Source organism: Lycorma delicatula, chromosome 1 (genome assembly GCF_047948215.1).
Source record: "Lycorma delicatula isolate Av1 chromosome 1, ASM4794821v1, whole genome shotgun sequence".
NCBI lineage: Eukaryota > Metazoa > Arthropoda > Insecta > Hemiptera > Fulgoridae > Lycorma > Lycorma delicatula.
This window is the reverse complement of record NC_134455.1, coordinates 85,873,776-85,893,925: the sequence shown is the minus strand read 5'-3', so window position 1 is coordinate 85,893,925 and position 20,150 is coordinate 85,873,776. Positions and strand designations below refer to the sequence as shown.

General features: G+C 34.7%; 1 protein-coding gene across 3 annotated transcripts in view; it reads right to left on the bottom strand.

The window, feature by feature from the left end:
• Nucleotides 1-2,725: 2,725 nt before the first annotated feature.
• LOC142319784 (small ribosomal subunit protein eS26-like) overlaps nucleotides 2,726-20,150 on the bottom strand; it is a 37,710-nt gene continuing 20,285 nt past the window's right edge. For all 3 annotated transcript variants that reach the window (XM_075357479.1, XM_075357467.1, XM_075357482.1), the window contains exon 6: nucleotides 2,726-2,856. In XM_075357479.1, the coding sequence (XP_075213594.1) occupies nucleotides 2,842-2,856 (15 nt within the window). In that variant the 3' untranslated portion in view covers nucleotides 2,726-2,841. The remainder of the gene's footprint in view (nucleotides 2,857-20,150) is intronic.

Below are 20,150 nucleotides of genomic sequence, written 5' to 3'. Positions count from 1 at the left end.
TGATCAACAAAACATATTGGGTGAAGTTCAGCTTTACACTTAACACCATTGCACTTATACATTGTTAGCAGCAGATTCTTCTGTTATTTACAAGAGGTTATCTTTAAAGTCCACTTTAAAGTCCATTTAGCCACTGATTTCCTCCTCCCAAACATGTAATCAGAAGGAGCTAAGTTATGTGGTGGTGATCATAAATTTCCCATCCAAATGTTCTCTGTAAAACTGATGGCCACAGTCTTTTGGGATCGGTTTGGCATACTACTTATCGATTTCATGCCATGTGCAATGATTATAAATGCAGAAGCCTACTGCAAAACTCTATGAAGTTATGACACACCATTCAAAATCAGTGATGTGGACGATGCATGATAATGCACATCAGAGACTGACCATCCAAATGGCTGGCTGTGCCTTGACCTTTGTTGGTCTGGTTGGCAATTGAGGATGCCATTCACTTGACTGCCATGTTTCATCACGTCACTTGACTGCCATGTTTCATCACTAGTAACAACTGAATTAAGGAACTCTTCACCTTTTTCTGTGTAGTGCATCAAAAATTCCAAAGCTCATTTGAATTTTTTGTGACTTTCTGTTAAGACATGCACCAATGAACACAAACCTTCCTGAAGCCTAAATGGCCAGTAACAGCCTTGAGTGACTTATCTTTTCTCATTTCATCATCGACACATTTCAGCAAGTCCTGAATGATGATTCTTCATGCACATTTTTAAACCTTTCACACCATTTTCGGATTTGTTTCATTTATTGCATTATCACCGTACACAGCAACCAACTGCCTATAATTTCAGCTGGCTTAATGTTTTGATTGTTTAAAAAACATGACTCCACGTACTTAGGTGACATCAATTTTCCTATTCATTTTATAATGTAATAACTCAATCAAAGTTACTACAACATGACAACAATCAGTGTGTACAGTACCTGTGTCAAACTAAGTGGTTGAAATTTGACTTGTTCTTTGCGGCTTATTGAGGCACCACCATTTTTCTTCCTCCATTGTTATTCAATAGGGTTGGTGTCCACTGTCCAGTGAATCAACACCATCCATATAGCAATTGTATTGCTTGATAAGATCTGGTTGTTTGATTGAAATTTTCATTTTTTTCACCTTAAAGTTTGTATTTAGAGTATATATTGTTCAATTTTGTAATGAATTTATGTATCAAATTGACAATCATACGTCTCATGGGGTTCCTTCCTAAGGGCAGAATTCTATTTACTGTTTCAGTTACAAAAAAGCCTTCCTCAGTTACAAAAAAGCCTTCCTTCTTCAGTAAACATATTTACTTAAATGAAGCATCTAATCCAAGGGTAGAAATCTACTTATGCTTCTTTTCCTTGATAAAGAGAAAATGTATCCTTGTGGAGAAACATAAAGTGACCATCTGTTGATCTATTCAAAAACACTGTTTTTATTAATAAGGTTATGGTTGCACTTAACCTTAACATATTGTTAGCCAAATCTAATTTTTTATCTAGGTGGTGAATGGCGCATATTTAATAATATGCAACATTTTAATAACGCAAAACAAATTATGGCGTGTTATCGCAACTTTAGCTATATATGAATTAATTATTACATATCTCGTATCGTTATTATAAAAACTAATAGACTGGCTGGGTAATCCTTACCAAATTATGGCGTGTTATCGCAACTTTAGCTATATATGAATTAATTATTACATATCTCGTATCGTTATTATAAAAACTAATAGACTGGCTGGGTAATCCTTACCATTGTGATGTTTTCACACTTACACATTACATAATTATGGATTTATTGCACAATCACACAACCTTTTATTTTTATAATCTGAATTGAAACAAAATCAGCATATGGGATGTTCCATGACTCAACCAGGTTTCTTGAGGTAAGTATTGCATACTGAATATATTTTGTCTAAAATCTTAAATGCACCTGCTGTTAGCCTCATATAACTAAAAGAAAAAAAATTGAGTAGTCCAAATTACTATCACTTATCACAATGTCATCTTAGTTTTGTGAGTTACAAAGTAATACTATTACTCAATGTCATCTTACTTCAATGTAAGTCATAGGATGATGAAACACCAATCCAATATTTTTGAGGGGGTAAAACAAGCTAATTTTTTTCTTACATAAACCACAACGTGGTTTAGATTAAAAATCTAAATCCCAGGACATTCTGCAGTAGAAACAAAATTTGTTTTTAAATTGGCTGTTGTGGGAAAATCTGCAAAGTGGGGTTGGGACCTCCAACAGCCCTGACTTTGCGTGGGGCTATTAATTAAGCAGCTGTTGTCTGCTTAATTATTGAATGAAATAATAATTATAAACAACATTAATTATTGTGTGTCATGGTTTTTCACCTGAAAAATCAAAACAGGTTCCAGAACTATTACTATATTACCACAATAATTCATGATATCCAATGTAAAACGTGTAAACTTTCTAATTATTTCTCTTTCCTCCCCTGAATCTATATATTTACTGTTATTTCCTCGATCACGCACTCATATATCCTGCAATAGCTAAACTTATCAATCACAATTTGCAGTTTATAGAGTATTTTTATCAAAATACATTACATGATTAATTACAGGACAATCATATATTTATCATTTTTAATACTATATAAATAGATATAGTATTTTAACATTTATTACAATGACAATTTAAATATATATTTATGTATACATTACAATGACAATTTAAATATATATTTATGTATACATTTTCCCAAATATTAATATTTTAAACACAAAACACCATATAACAAGTTTCAGTTCAGTTGACATTACATCCTCTTGAAGTATAAATTTTCTTGCACAGTACTAACTTCAAAAATTAGTACCCTGAAAAAAAGTACAGATTTCTTAAATAGAAACATACAAATTAGAATTAACTCAAGATCAATGACCGTATGGTGTGCGTTATCACAAAAATAATGAATTAACTCAAGATCAATGACCGTATGGTGTGCGTTATCACAAAAATAATGAATTAACTCAAGTCTCAATGACCGTATGGTGTGCGTTATCACAAAAGTAATTGATCCTCTTTTCTTCGAGTGCACCACTGCACTCTGGAAGAAGATAGATAGATAGATAGTGCTGATTCCAACATGACTGAGCAACATCACACTACACACATTCAACTTCTAATTTTTTTACCTCAAAGATATAAGCTGTTTTAAATATCAATCCACAAACTCTGTTTCCAGAGTTTGTGGATTGATCTCATGATCAAAAATTTACTCTAGAATTAATACTGTATACTATTTAATTTTATACAAGTTTGTATAAAATTTATCCTTTGGTCTATGTAATGTTTTCATAGTCTTTCATTTCTCATCATTAACAAAAATTTATTAAAACTGCAACCAGTGGCAATTTAAACTGAATGCTAGCTGAAAAAAGTATGAGTATAGCTCATTAAAGTGTATTGTCATCATTTCGAAAACTGAAAACTTTTAAAAAAATTAACATTATTATTATTATTATTCATACCAAAATAATAAAACAAAAACAGCAAGAAAAATTAGTGCACAGTATAGTATAGTATCTGAAGCACACTATAGGTGATCAAAAAGTCAATTATTAAGTATTTAGCGTAATCACAATAATTAATTCTTTAATTGTATGATATTCTTGTTTGTTTGTATTTATAATCACATAATTCAAGATACATAATGATTGAAGGATTTTCTTTTTCATTATTAAATAGCAATATTTTTACAAGTTCTACTTGCATTCTTATAGAATATACTACTATGACAGAAGAATATTTATATATCTTATTGCACATATAATGGTATGAGAGTAGAAAGATAGCTGGCACTCCTGTTACTCTCTTTTGCAAATACAGAGATTATCATTAAAAGTTAGAAATTACTGAAGCACCATCCTCTTTACCTACATCACAAGATCCTGATCTCCTGTTAGAAATTTTATTTTTGGTGAGATTATTTTTACTGATGAAGCATCAAACCACTTAAGTGGGCACATAAGTGATTTGAATCTGACAATTTGATTCCTTAAGATTCACATAACTTAAAATTCACATAATTTTCCCAAACTACAACTGCATTTAATGAAAATATAGATTGTGGTGTGACATGTCCTGTGAAAAAATTATGGGCATTTTTGAATGCAGTGAAAATGAAAAACAGTCTGCAAAATTTAAAAGAATAAGTGAATGAATAATTTATTTCTTGGCTCCTTGATACTAAGAGATTTTTAAATGAAAATTATTACATCATGATAACTGAATAATAGCATATTGACTCACACTGGCGAATCTCAGCCGCTTTGCTTTTTTTTTCAAGTGGTAATAGGTAGAATATATATATATATACTGTGATATATATATAATGATTAGAATCAGCCAGATAAAATTATTGTGCTTCTACCATAATATTGACTAAAAATTAATAATCAGCCAGTAAAATGATCCAAGGGCATATTGACTATATATAAAGTAAGAATAAGAGTAAATAAAATTAATAGCACTAATCAATAAGAATAAGCAGCTGCTCAGCATTAAGCATAAAACAAACAATCTGAACAAATTATTAACTTCATTAAAATTACTTTGGCAAAATATAAAAGCCTCTAGCATTCAAAAGTGTTTAAGTTTTTAGATCCCAACCCTGAATTGGCAACTGGGAAAGACTTCATCAGGGAATAACCAAACATAAGAACAGTTTGCTTTCAGTTTTAATCAATAATAGATTAGAACTCTTTAGAAGCCTGTAACCTCGGTTTTTAAAATATAAACTGGGAATTATCTAATACCAGTCTCAATGTGTTATGATAAAATAGTTAATTCCACTACTACCAGTTCATTAAAGTATATTCTGATCTAATAAAAAAGTACAGGACTTACTTTTCAGATTAATAAAATCATTTTGGTTTTTTGTAGTTTTCTACATTTCATATTATTTTAACTAATTGATTAAAAAGTTTTTCCCTACTGATGGAAGTAGTTTTTATATAATGCATTGTTTCTCACAGAATGGACAAATTTTTCTTCTGGTTATTTATTAAGCCTTTCTTCAACTGTGACACACAGCAACTGAGGTACAAAGGCAAATTGCATTAGTTAAAGCTACTTTCTATGAGTAACTTTACAAAGAAAATTCTCTGATCATCAAATAACAACACAGCCAGTCTTTAATTGAAGAGAGTGATGGCATCACTTGAAAGAATGAAATGCCAATTAACAACACAGCCAGTCTTTAATTGAAGAGAGTGATGGCATCACTTGAAAGAATGAAATGCCAATTAGCAGAAGTCTCAGCTACTTCCCTTGCTGCTGCGCAGCATTATAACTTTCTGAATATTACAAAAATACTTAATCTTACAGTGGTTTTTGACAACCTTGTTTTTTTTTGTTTTCAGCACTATCTCTTACTGTACATAAATAGTAAAATTATTCTATTCTGATGTTATCTTTGTGTTCCATTCAAGACTAAAACAAAAGGGAGTTTGTATTTCAATAACTAAGTTTAATTGTGGCCCATTTTTTAAATTAATGTCTTGTTTTATTGTTTGTATGAAATTGTGCAGGAAAGGTAGGCTACAAGACTATAGTAACATCACAATCCGTTTGAGGATTTAAATATTTTTTTCCAAATTGTGTTTTAATCAAGGTTCAACTAAAATAAAATATTTCTCAAACATGGTACTGCTGATATGTTAAATAAATAAACAATTCATATAATCCACCTTGCCAGTATACATTGATATGTTCTCTAGGTCTTTCGGCTTACTTGGAAGCCATCATCAGGAGTTAAAATTTATGTATTAATTTGACTTTAATATATTAATTTTAACTCCTGATGATGGCTTCCAAATAAGCCGAAAGATCTAGAGAACATATCAATGTGCTGGTAAGGTGGATATTGATCATTTTTTTTACAAACAGAAATATTAAACTACAAAGTGAAAATAACTGCTAACAGTCAGGTCTTAACAGACTTTAATAATGGAAGGACTGACAAATAGTGTTATAGATTTTCCCACACAATACATTGAGATCTTAAACACCTATAACCTGGATGTAGAATACTGAAAAATGTTAGTTGCAGTGGAATGAAATGTATGCTTAACCAAAATATTTGTAATGCATAAATGTTATCAAAAATCTGAACTGGTTAGTTCAACTAATAATATTGCCTACAGGACACCTCCACTCTGGTGTCATTCTTTTCACATTTCTTGAACTGAATTACTAGGAAATACATTGCTTGTTATAAATTATAGAAATTTAGTGGCATTTCATACATTTTAAGAATAAATTAGTTAAAAAGAAAAAAATCTGTTCTACAGAGTAGACATTATCTTAGTGATAGTCATATAACAGTAATAATGAAAATCCAAAATTTAATTTTGTTAGTTATATAAGTATAATTGTAATGAATTTTATATTCACAAATGTGTTTGTGTAAAAATATACCTCTACCAAATGACACAGCAGAATCATTTTCACATTCAATAATGCTTACAGAAAATGGAGACTTATTATACTTCTATTATTCTTGTCAATAAATTACAATCCAATTAAAAATTTTTCCCATAGATTTATGTAGAATAAAATAAATCAAATAACTACATAAATAAATAAAATACCTACCCATCCTTGTGTGTTCAACATATATTTCCATGCAGTCAGAATAAAAAAATAAATTTATTATTTATTAATTTATTTATTCCCTCTTCCTCTTCTAACAATAAAATATATAGAACATTAGTTTTCCTGTCTATGACAAAGATATTTAATTTTTTGTAAACTTTGTAAAATTAATGTTGATAGTAAATTCCATTTTTTTTCTTTTGCATTTGGCATGACTTCTTGTAATAGTAGTTTTAATACCTAAATGGAACTCGATTTGTTTTCACCTTAATTTTTCTGTGAATATTATTTGTTTCTACACTACATGTCTAGCAAACTGAATTTTTTTTTTTTTTGTCTTCAGTCATTTGACTGGTTTGATGCAGCTCTCCAAGATTCCCTATCTAGTACTAGTCGTTTCATTTCAGTATACCCTCTACGTCCTACATCCCTAACAATTTGTTTTACATATTCCAAACGTGGCCTGCCTACACAATTTTTCCCTTCTACCGGTCCTTCCAATATTAAAGCGACTATTCCAGGATGCCTTAGTATGTGGCCTATAAGTCTGTCTCTTCTTTTAACTATATTTTTCCAAATGCTTCTTTCTTCATCTATTTGCCGCAATACCTCTTCATTTGTCATTTTATCCACCCATCTGATTTTTAACATAACATTCTCCTATAGCACCACATTTCAAAAGTTTCTAATCTTTTCTTCTCAGATACTCCGATTGTCCAAGTTTCACTTCCATATAAAGCGACCCCCGACGGGGAGTCTTATTCTTTAAGACTTTGGGGGTTGGCGTCCCCACGGGCCTAGCCTCCGCAGCTTTCTTTCCCAATATACAATGAGCTGCGGAACACTTTACCTTATACACATATACTACACCAAGAACACTACATAAATTACAACATACACAATTACACAACAACATCCTACACTGATATTTGTTACATTAACACTCTGTGGTGTTGCGACATCTTACAAAACGCAACCGTAACCGGGAACAAATCGTGCCGATGGGTGAATGGCTCTACGTAGTGAGTCTTGAACGATGTCCTCTGGGCACCAGGGCAAACCCAGTTGTACTTAGCTCTAGCTCCAGTACGCGTGCGCTCTGCTGGAGTGGTCCATTTTTCGCCGGTACTCGTGGGACCAAAATTTCTGTTCCTATATTAAATTCCAAGATGGTTGGTGGTCCATCTGAAAAAACCACCTAATTAAGTCTTGCGAAGAGACCTCGATCAGCTTTGTCTGACGAGGATAAAAGTCCTATGGAAGAGAACTACAGATCTTTAGACTTGAACACTAAAAATATTCGATTCGTTGTTCTCCGAAATAGTCAGGAAGGTGGCTCCCTCCAAAAGGTTTCACCTTTTCTAATAAATAAAACTGTAACAGGTGCAAGTGGCTCCCCGAAGAACATCAGGAAATTACGCGACGGATCGATTCTGGTTGAAACATTCAACGACGAACAGAGTCGATCAATCTTACGTCTCCGTAATATATATAAGTATATAAGTATATAAGTAATATACGTCTCCGGTATAAATATAAGTGCTGAAAGCCACAAAACTTTAAATACGAGCAGGGGTGTAATTTTTTGTGGAGACCTTTTAGATATACATATCAATGAAATAGTTGACGAGCTTTGCCACCAAGATGTTGTTGAAGTGAAACGGCAGAACGGAACAGAAGAACCGACACCGTCTCTTATATTAACATTTAATCTCCCTGTTCCACCAGAAAAGATTAAAGTGGGTTACCTCTCGGTTCGGGTACGACCATTCATACCCAACCCACGGCGATGTTTCAGATGCCAAGGTTTTGGTCACACTACAACATCTTGTACAAAAACTGAGATCTGTGCTCGATGTGCTAAAGAAGGTCACAATGACACTAACTGCGAAGAAAGTGAAAAATGCGCAAACTGCAGTGGTCCACATACTGCCCAATCTTTAAAGAAGAAAAGGCAATTCTCAAAATCTGTATGGAGCAAAAGCTATCTTTCCCGGCCGCACGAAGAGAATACAAAAAGTTAAATAATTCACGGAACCTGGTTAAACCAGATGTATCTTTTGCCACCGCTACTTCTAAACAAATTCCTACAAATGTTAATAATCAGCAGTGCGGATCCTGCAATGAGCTTAAAAAACGTGTTCAGATGCTTTCTGATCAAGTAGCTTCATTTACAGCCGCTATCTCAGAGCTGACAAAGATGAAGAAAACGTCTTTCGTCGCAGTTAGTGAATCCAACAGTGTGATACACACGAAAGTTCCTGCTCCCAAAGTCGTACCGACACGAATAGCGACTATCACAGCTGGCAGTAAGCCACCTAATAAGCTCCCCGTAAAGGGAACCCACATAACCACCACCTCTGGGATGTTAACTGCAGCATCCCATTCAAATAAATCAACTCCACCATCACCTCATTTACTGGAGGATATGGTTGAAGAACCACCCGACCCTAGGGCATCGGAGTTCTTTAAAATAAAAAATACAAAAAAGAAAAACCGAATCACCTACAACTAATTTTTATATAATTTACGAAACTTAATTTTTTTATTTATTTTTTTACACTTATGAACATTATTCAGTGGAATGTTAGAGGTATTCGGTCCCGCATTGAAGATATTAGAGTACTAGCGCACGCACATGATCCACTAATCATGTGTTTCCAAGAAACTCACCTTCTACAACATGACCCAATTACACTCCGAGGATACTTCTGTGAGAGATACGACTGCCTAGTAGTCAGTAGGGAGAGTGGTGGAGTAGCGACTTTCATGAAGAATGGGGTGTCTGCTACAAGAATTCAACTAACCACTGTCATTCCTGCTATTGCAGTAAAGGTCTCTATTCCCTTCAAATTGCATATCTGCAATCTGTATCTCTCACCGAACACTGAGTTCAGTGCTTTAGATGTCTCAAATCTCCTCACGCAAATACCATCTCCATCGATAATAGTAGGAGACTTCAATGCCCATCATATTTCCTGGGGCTCAACCGATTGAGACAAGACTTTGACCTTTGCCTACTGAATAATGGATCACCAACATTCATGTCCTTATCAACTGGTACTGTATCTAACCTTGATCTCTCCATATGCTCACCGAATGTGCTCCCTCATTTTAATTGGTCTGTTTGTGATGACTTTCACGGCAGTGATCATAGACCAATTATTATTGGTTTCGGTGTAGACTGCGAGATTAAGAGAAGGCCACGGAGATGAATTGTTGAAAAGGCAGATTGGAACGGATACCATAAAGCATTCCAATCTCAGTATGACGATGAAGCGAACATCCTCGACCAATATTCTTCTTTTACGTCCATGATACTTGAGAATGCCAACAGATATATCCCACAAACATCGGGTAATCCTAGACGTCCTTTCGTTCCATGGTGGAACGATGATTGCAAATAAGCTATTAGGAATCGACGGCAGGCACTACGAAAATTTAATCGTAGGCCTACAACAGAACATCTAAATTTATACCGCAGGGCTAGAGCGGTGTGCCGTCGAGTATTCTTGGACGCTAAGAGGAATTCATGGACGAAATACGTGAGCACTATCTCACGCACTACTCCCACGTCTACTGAATGGAAGAAAATTCGTGCATTTTTCGGATCACCGAAACAATCTATTCTTGGTCTTATTGATGAAGGAGAACTCCTTTCATCATCCTCGGAAGTGGCAAATAGTCTAGCAAAATCTTTCCGCTCGGTGTCTCTCACCTCTTCATATAATAACGCTTTTCAACGTTACAAGATACAAATAGAAGTATTATCGTTAAACATTGGTGATTCGGTTGGTGAATTAAACACTCCATTCGTATTTAAAGAATTGTTACATGCACTTAAAAACTCACGGGACACTTCCCCAGGACCGGACAACATTCGCCTTTCCATGCTTTCACACCTTCCTAATTCGGCACTACAACAACTTTGGAATATTTTCAACGGTTTATTCTCCGAACAAGTCTTCCCACCCGGCTGGTCAGAAGCATTTATTATACCAGTACTAAAACCTGGTAAAGACCAAACGAACCCCTCAAGCTACCGCCCTATTTCATTAACAAGCATTTTGTGTAAAATAATGGAGAGAATGGTAAACCGCAGTCTTACATGGTACTTGGAGAAACATGGCTTTCTATCTCCAGAACAGTGTGGTTTTCGACAAGGAAGATCTTCTATTGACCATTTAGTGTCACTAGAAACAGCCATATAAAACGCTTTCCTAAATCGGCAGCACCTCGTCGCTATCTTCTTCGATATAAAGAAGGCGTATGACACAGCCTGGCGACGTGGTATTCTTAACACTCTCAAAGAATGGGGAATCAAGGGCAATATGCTTGCTTTTATCCGGGGATTCTTAAATCACCGAACGGCTCGTGTTCGTGTAGATGATTCGCTCTCAGATAGTGTCATCTTGGAGAATGGAATGCCCAAGGTAGTGTATTAAGTGCCACCTTATTTTTTGTAGCCATAAACGATATTACCAAATGTGTGCAGGCTCCTGTCTCATGTTCTCTATTTGCTGACGACTTTGCTATCTATATTGCAGGCCGTTCAACACCTAAAGCAGAGAGACTACTGCAGAACACTATATCTCACCTTGAAGCTTGGTCCAGGATTACTGGTTTCACATTTTCATCCGAAAAAACAAAATGTGCAGTTTTTCTCGACTACGAAACCCTTCTATTCCGCAAATATTTCTGAACGGTGAGACTATTACTATCTCTACTTACGTCAAGTTTTTAGGTTTATTTTTTGATAGCCGTCTTACTTGGGTCAAACATTTAAAAGAATTGAAAACAAAATGTTCCAAACTTCTAGATATGATGCGAGTCCTTACTAACACCAACTGGGGAGCCGATAGGTCATGTATGATACGTTTTTACTATTCCTTTGTTCGCTCCCGTTTAGATTATGGTTGTGTCACCTACTCTTCAGCTCGTCAATTCGTGCTTAAAATGCTGGATAGTGTACATCATGCTTTCCTTCTGCTTGCCACAGGCGCGTTTAGATCAAGTCCTGTCGCAAGCTTACTTGTAGACTGTGGTGAACCATCACTTTGGGATAGACGAGACCAGCTTTTATTATCTTATTTTGCTCGTCTCAGAGGACAGCCAAATCACCCGGCTCTTGACTCGGTCTTTAGAAATCCTAATCTAGGAAAGTATGAGGATCATCCACGTCGTACTGCACCTGTAGGTGTCCGTACCTGGCGTCTGCTGCAGCATATAAATGTTGACACAGTCATTCTTTCCTATGTATCCTTGCTCATATCCTCCATGGAGAATAAACCTTATAAATTTTAATTTTGACCTGACTACATACAATAAACAATCAACACCATCTATTGTCTTTCAGCAAATGTTTCAGTGTGTTCTCTCCAAGATGAAACCAGACGCGGTTGTATACACTGATGGATCGAAACAAAACGATACAGTTGGGTGTGCATTTGTTGGCAATGAAAGAACTTATATGTTTGGTCTACCCGGTATTACGAGTGTGTTTACCGCTGAACTATACGCTATAAATAAGGCTCTAAACATCATTAACCCTAAATATAGAAAAATTCTTATTTGCAGTGACTCGTGTAGTGCTCTCCAAGCCTTAAAAAACTTTTATTCAAAATATCCTATCGTCATTGAAATTTACAACGCAATCACTGAGTTGAATAATAGCAACACAGAATTAAGTTTTTGCTGGGTCCCTAGCCACGTAGGGATTCCAGGTAATGAACATGCAGATTCCGCAGCCAAAGAAGCATGTAACCAGCCTCCTTTCACCACCCGAGTTGCTACTTCTGATTTCATTAACTATGTAAAACAATTATTAAGGTGGCAAGGTGATTGGACGGCTACCGTTAATAATAAACTCAGTCAGATTAAAGATTCTGTGTTACCATGGGACTCCTCATACAGAAAACCCCGGCGTGAGGAAGTAGTTCTCTGTCGATTGCGGATAGGACACACGAGGGTCACACACGAGTACCTGTTTACAAGAGGACAACCACCTCTATGCGCACGATGAAACTGCCGCGTGACTGTGCGCCACATACTCGTGGACTGCATATGTTATGCGGCATTGCGTCGTAAATTTAAACTACCCAGACACATCCGTGGTATCTTGTGTAATGATAAAGAGGTTTTAAACCGGATGTTTCTGTTTTTGCGTAGTATAGGGTTAATACAAAAAATTTAATTACTCTAGTCCTATGTATTGTTTTTGTTATCCGAGTAGCGAGCCTTTTACACTCCCTATCGGAATTTTGTTTTATATATATATATTCATGTTTTGTTGTTTTTTTTACGTTTTTTAAATTCGTCTGTGATATTAGTTGTAAGATTTTTGTAATATTAGTTGTAAGTTTTATCTCTTTTTTTAGTTTTAAGTTTTATTTAGTTTTAATATGATAGTTTTTAACGTAGTTTTAAGTTACATGTTAGTGTTTTTGTTATCCGAGAATGGGCCTTTTACACCCATTCCGGATTTTGCTTCCTGTGATAGTAGTTTTAAGTTTTAATTACTTCTACTTTTACTTTTATTTATTTATTTTCCGGGCGATGATAACGACCAATCGTTAAAAAAAAAAAAAATATAAAGCGACACTCCAAACATACACTTTCAAAAATCTTTTCCTGACATTTAAATTAATTTTTGATGTAAACAAATTATATTTCTTACTGAAGGCTCGTTTAGCTTATGCTATTCGGCATTTTATATCGCTCCTGCTTCGTCCATCTTTAGTAATTCTACTTCCCAAATAACAAAATTCTTCTACCTCGATATTCTTTTCTCCTCCTATTTTCACATTCAGTGGTCCATCTTTGTTATTTCTGCTACATTTCATTACTTTTGTTTTGTTCTTGTTTATTTTCATGCGATAGTTCTTGCGTAGGACTTCATCTATGCCGTTCATTGTTTCTTCTAAATCCTTTTTACTCTCGGCTAGAATTACTATATCATCAGCAAATCGTAGCATCTTTATCTTTTCACCTTGTACTGTTACTCCAAATCTAAATTGTTCTTTAACATCATTAACTGCTAGTTCCATGTAAAGATTAAAAAGTAACGGAGATAGGGAACATCCTTGTCCGACTCCCTTTCTTATTACGGCTTCTTTCTTATGTTCTTCAATTGTTGCTGTTGCTGTTTGGTTCCTGTACATGTTAGCAATTGTTCTTCTATCTCTGTATTTGAACCCTAATTTTGTTTAAATGCTGAACATTTTATTCCTGTCTACGTTATCGAACGGCTTTTCTAGGTCTATAAACGCCAAGTATGTTGGTTGGTTTTTCTTTAATCTTCCTTCTACTATTAATCTGAGGCCTAAAATTGCTTCCCTTGTCCCTATACTTTTCCTGAAACCAAACTGGTCTTCTCCTAACACTTCCTCCACTCTCCTCTCAATTCTTCTGTATAGAATAAGAAGAGGAAGCCTGATAGTCGACGGTGTAGCTGAAGATCGTCCATGTGAGACACGGTCCATAACAGTAGACACGGTAGCATCTATATACAACGCTATCCATCGTCAGCATCTGTGAGAAGTTTGACCGGCCTTATGTCATCAGTACTGTATTTGGAGATATTCTACTTGTTGTGAGTGAGGCTGCGTAGATTTACAACTTCATCGCTGCTGTCTTCGAGTATAAGTATTCGTCGCAGGACAAAAAAAAGTACCTATGTGGAGTCCGAAAGCGAACCGCGTTCTGCGAGAGTGATACTGTTAAAGACAAGATGATTCCGGGATGGAGGGAGATTGTGGTGATGGCCGAATAGTCAAATCCTCTCAGGTCATTGGCAGGTTCTATACCTAACAGTACGGTGTCCAGCAAGAAAGTTCAACTCGGCCGTTCATTAGTTTCGAATACGAGGAAAGTTCCTATCCGGATGGTAAACCTCGTAACGACTGAACCAAACTGTGTCAAGAGGTACCACTCAGGAAAAGCACGAACCTGTACTGTGGCCAACTCCTAGGAATTCGGAAGATAAATTGCCGAAGAAAATTGAATGAATGAGCACTAACTAACGTAAGTTAGGAAGAAAGGAAGAAGAGAGGAAGAATATTACGGCCGTACGAATAAAGTGTATCACCGCATTTACTATGTTGATGCGGTGATACACTTTCAATTAATTTGAAAATTTCATTGCGGTGAGATTCCCAGCCAATTCGTCATCCACCACGGGGCGCCTTCCTCTTGCGAAACAAGATGGGTAGTGATTGAAGATTTGGGAAGTCCTTGGTCTTCTCCTGTTGTTCTAGTCAAGAAGAAGAATGGTGAGCTGCGTTTCTGCGTGGATTACAAAAGGCAATGACGTTACGAAGAAGCTGCTTCCCTCTACCACAAATCGACTACATTCTAGACACGCTTCAAGATGTGAAATGGCTCTCTACGCTAGATTTGAAGAGTGAATACTGCCAAGTGCTGCGCACCCAGAAAACTACATTTTCAATTGGACGAGGTCTGTGGCAATTCACAGTGATACCTTTTAGTGCTAGGTGTAAATCTGAATTCGAATCTTTTTCGTTAAGAAATTCAATACTTAGGTCTTGTTGTCTCGGCAAACGGATTGTCTACGGACCCAGAAAGATTAAAAAGTTGTGCGCGATTGGCCGCCGCCGAAGAATAAACACTGTGTTTATTCTTCGGCGGATTATGCTCTAATTATTGCCATTTTATAAAGGGGTTTTCAGACACTGATAAGGCACTGACTATACAGACACAAAACAACAAATTCAGATTTATGTTCAGCTCCAATCCTCCGTCGGATGATAGATTCGTCGTTGATACAGATGAGAGCAACGTTGGAATCAGCGGGGTACTCGTAAATTCAGGAGAAAACGAGTAATCGGTTATTTCAGCAAAACTCTTACCGAAACCGGAGAGAAACTGCTGCACGACTTGTCGAGAATTACTTGCTGTAGTAGACACTAAGACACTTCCATAAATATCTGTATGCATCACTTCGAACTGATCATTCTACAATCATGTGGGTGCTCAATTTTAAAAATCTCGAGGAACAGACGGCACGCTGGGTAGAACGCCTTTAAGAATACGACTTCAAGGCAGAACATCGGTCAGGAGGAAAGCATTCAAATGTGGATGCTCTTTCCAGACGACTCTATAACGTCGACTGTAGTCATTGCTGCAAAGAGCAACGAGCAGGTATTTTGGATGTACAACGAATTACTACAATAGCAGCGACAAGCTGGCAAAGAGAAGAAAAGACAAAACGCAGATATCGGTCCACTTTTAACTGAAAAGGAGGCTGGAGATAAACCGAAATGGGAGAACATCAGCAATTGAAGTCCAGTTTACAAGAGTGATTGGGCACAATGGAAGTCGCTAGTAGTGGAGTCCTCTTCCAGGAATGGCAGTACGCAGAAAGAAAACGTTCTGTTCTACATCTGGTTTTCCCAAATGGTTAAGTGAAGGAAGTTCTAAAGGAAATTCATGGTGAAACATCAGGAGGTCGCTTAGGAGTCAATAAAATGTTGGACAAGATGTGACAATGCTACTATATTGCAAGATGTGTGAGCGACATCTTGCAACAGTTTTCAATGTTGTCTCGTAAATAGAACCAGCAGTAGCATTGTCACACCTTGCCCAACGTTTTATTGACTTCTAAGTGACCTCCTGATGTTTCACCATGAATTTCCTTTAGAACTTCCTTCACTTAACCGTTTAAGAAAACCAGATGTAGAACGGATCATTTTCTTTCTGCAGACTGCCATTCCTGCAAGAGGACTCCATCCTTCACTACTAGCGACTTCCATTGTGTCCAACCACTCTTGTAAGCTGGACTTCGAGTGTTCTGGTGTATGTACAACGAGAATCACATTACTGCATTCACATATGGTATGTTGAACGCTACATCAAAACTAGAGAGGGATACCTAAGATAGGTCATCTCAGTTAATCAGTGCGATTGGAACAAGAAACTACCTCTCTTTCTAATCGATTATACTGCAACTGTACAAAAATCCACCGGCATTACATCCAGCTAAATGATTTCCAGAAGAGAGCTGAGGTTTCCATTTGATTTGCTCTTCCGTTCACCACCTGGGAAATAACAACCTTCAATCCAGTAGACAGCATTAGGTTAGTCACGTAACAGACAAAATTTATTTGAAGGTAGCAACCGCATGAAAGTAAAATGCAACTTGCAGGGCACAATTCATCTAGTTTCTAAATCAAATTTAGCTCTATTGTCCAAAGAAGACAGTTGGAAGATGTTCAAGTTTTCAGACCAATTGGGAAGGACCTTACACCATCTTGAACAGAAACAACAATGTGATCTAAAGAATTCAGCACAGTTCGAGAACAATGATTGTTGTTCATCTGGATCGCCTGACACAATACCAGGAAGCTGTTAGGGTTGAATAGCTTTAAGGAGAGAGCAGTGTAACAGGACCTACATAAGAGACTTGGGCAACGGGGATTTCTCCCAATTAAGAAGAAAGTATGAGAAAATGAAAATGAAATAAATCCAGAAAAGAACTAGATGAGATCCAAGCTAACAGGTTTGTTTAACAATCTGTTCTTTGCAGTACTGACAATGGCACACCTCCAACAGCTCCTGTTCGATGAGAAGGGCTACTGGACCAGAATAGGAATTTATAGGAAAATGTAAGTGCATGGACAATGAAATTATTATGCTTCCAACAGTTAAGGAATGAGGCAGGTACTGGTTCCATAGGCCAGGGGACATAACTACTACAGGGACAATCAGTAGTAAAGCAAGAAGTTTGGCGAGGCCATGTTCGACGTGATCACAAGCATTCCAGCATGAACAGAGGGTAATGAAGCAGGAAGTTGTTCGATGAGTTATTTGTAGACACCAAAGTTATTATAAACGCCAAAGGTAATGTTATTCGCAGAAAGTTGAATTGTATGAATTTTAACTTGTTAATGCAGTATTAGGTGTTAATATTAGCAGTCTTTAGTCAATTGGACTTATTCTGTTTTTTATGATTTAACTATCTTTAAACAAATCTTTTCCTTATTTGAGATACTATTTTGTATGTCATTTATTCACTATTATTATCATCATTGTTGCTGTTATCACTGATATTACTATTATTTATTTATTTATCTTATTTTCTACATTCTTAGAATAGTTAATTGTATCTATACAAACATTTTTAAATGTTAGTATCTCAATATCTTGGTTGAGCCATGAAAATGTTATATATACATTTGTACAGTATGTATTTATATATACAGTGTAAAATATATTTAATATGGTGATCATATCATTCATTATTTAGATTATTAAAAAATGTACTTCACATTTTTTAATTATCTATTCTAAGATGTGTTAATTTGAAATTTATTTATTCCAGCAGTCTATTTTAAAATTTTTTTATAAAGTTTATCCATTGCACCTACCCTCATTTTATCTTAACAGTTAGCAAATAAGGTTGTTTGTTCAACAGGTTTTACATCTCTTATTTTTTAATTAACCATACAGTCCTATGACAACAAGAAATCCCCATTTTACCCAGGTACAACAATCACTTCAGATTTGATGATGAAGCTCTGCTGAGACTGATAATATGGAATGGGGGTCATGACAATTTCGTGAGGAAGCCATCCATCATAGTTTGAAGCTGTTATCCCAGTGAACTAGTTTGGTCAAGATGCTAGCCATCATTCTGCACAATGAAGTGCAGAAATCAGTAAAGATTTGAATGCGAAAAGGCCATTTTTTACAGAAAAGTATCATCAGTTTACCATTCATCAGTATTATTTTTGGAAATAATACTTTAAAAACATTTTAAAATTCTAAATTTTGCTTTAAATTTTCTTAAAACAACAATTTTGATTTTAAATTCCTTTAAAATGTCAACAAATAGTCTTGTTGAATGAAAAACAAATTTTTTTGCAATTTTGTTTAGTATGAAGATAAAATTAAATATAATGTCAGAAAAATTGATTGGTATAAATTGATTGACACAACTTATTAATATGATGCATCTGTTCTGATCTTCTCTTGATCACTGGATTTTTAAAGATGAACACTAATATCTGCGCATTTACCTTTAAAAATGAGTTGTACTGCTTCTTTGTTAATAAAAAAAATTGTTTTTTACTTTAGTTATCCTCCAAGTTTACTTCTTTCATGGCAACCTGATTCATCACAAATTTTTGTGGAAATTAAATTAAAAGACAATTAAAAAATAAAATAAAATAAAGTAATAGAGCATTTGGTATGTTTACCATCTCAGTGACAGACTATTCTGTTCCTATTAAAATCTATAGTGGATAATGGAACTGTTATTTCTAATCCAGTCCATTATGTTTATATGTGTTCATTAATTATATTTTTGTTGCTATTTTTTTATTACGCATATTTTCTCCAGACAAAAGGATTTAAAATCTAATAATTTATTTAAACAATTTGTATGTTTTCTGTACTTGAGTTCGTGTTTATTATTGCTAATGTAATCGGCATAATTCAATTTTTTATTATACTTGTATATTTGTTAATGTTCCTGCAAGTGTATTTTAAATTTCTGTTAGTTATTCCTAGATTTTTTTACAATTTTCCTCTCTACATTCAACTTTATAAAATTCTGCTTTTCTATAAATATTATGACTAGGTTTGCTGTATATCATCTAATTATTTTTATTAATTTTAAAGGCACTTTAGTTATTAGTGAAATGGATATTGAAATATTAATTCAAATCAGTATTATAATTTAAATTTAAAAAAAAATTGATTGTTGTAAATTAATGTATTTTATTAACTTCTGCTAGATTGTTTAAAACTGAACAGTAAAATTTAGCTAATAAATATATAAAACTGATTAAAAACATAAAATACAAAACTGTTTTATTTAAAAATTAGAATAAATAATAATAAATCTATAAGAAATCGGGCTCTGTGTATGTGTGTGTGTGTGTGTATTATATATATATATATAATTTTTTTTTAAATTCATCAACATATATTGATCACTGTGCTAATTAAATTCAAAAAAATACCACCTTAAAAATAAAAAGTGGAGTTTTGTTATTATTACAAATATTATGGTTATTAGTATGTTAATGTTTTCTAGATTTTTAATTTTTTTGTCGTTTTGTTAGCCGTTTGATGTAATTATAGAATTGTGACATAATAAGACTTGTACAATAAATGAACAACCAAATAGTCTTAACAGTCTGTAGTCTTTTTACTGTGATATCTTCTCAACAAAAATGTAACCTGCTGTTTATAATTCCCTTGTTACTCGTTTTCTTTATTGCTATATTATTTTCCATTACTCTTGTTAATCAGAATATTAGATAAGAAATAACATTAGTCAGAGGATCTATAATTTCTTACATGATTTTTTTTTATATTGCAGATAAAACATTAAAAATAATCCATGAGAAAAGGTTTAATAAGATATGCAGAAAAACCATAACATACCATTCTGAATTTTAATTTATACTATTAACAGGACTTTTATAGATTACAACAAATTAAAAAAAAAAACCTCTAGAGAAGCATGTGTTTCATCAATTTTTAACTA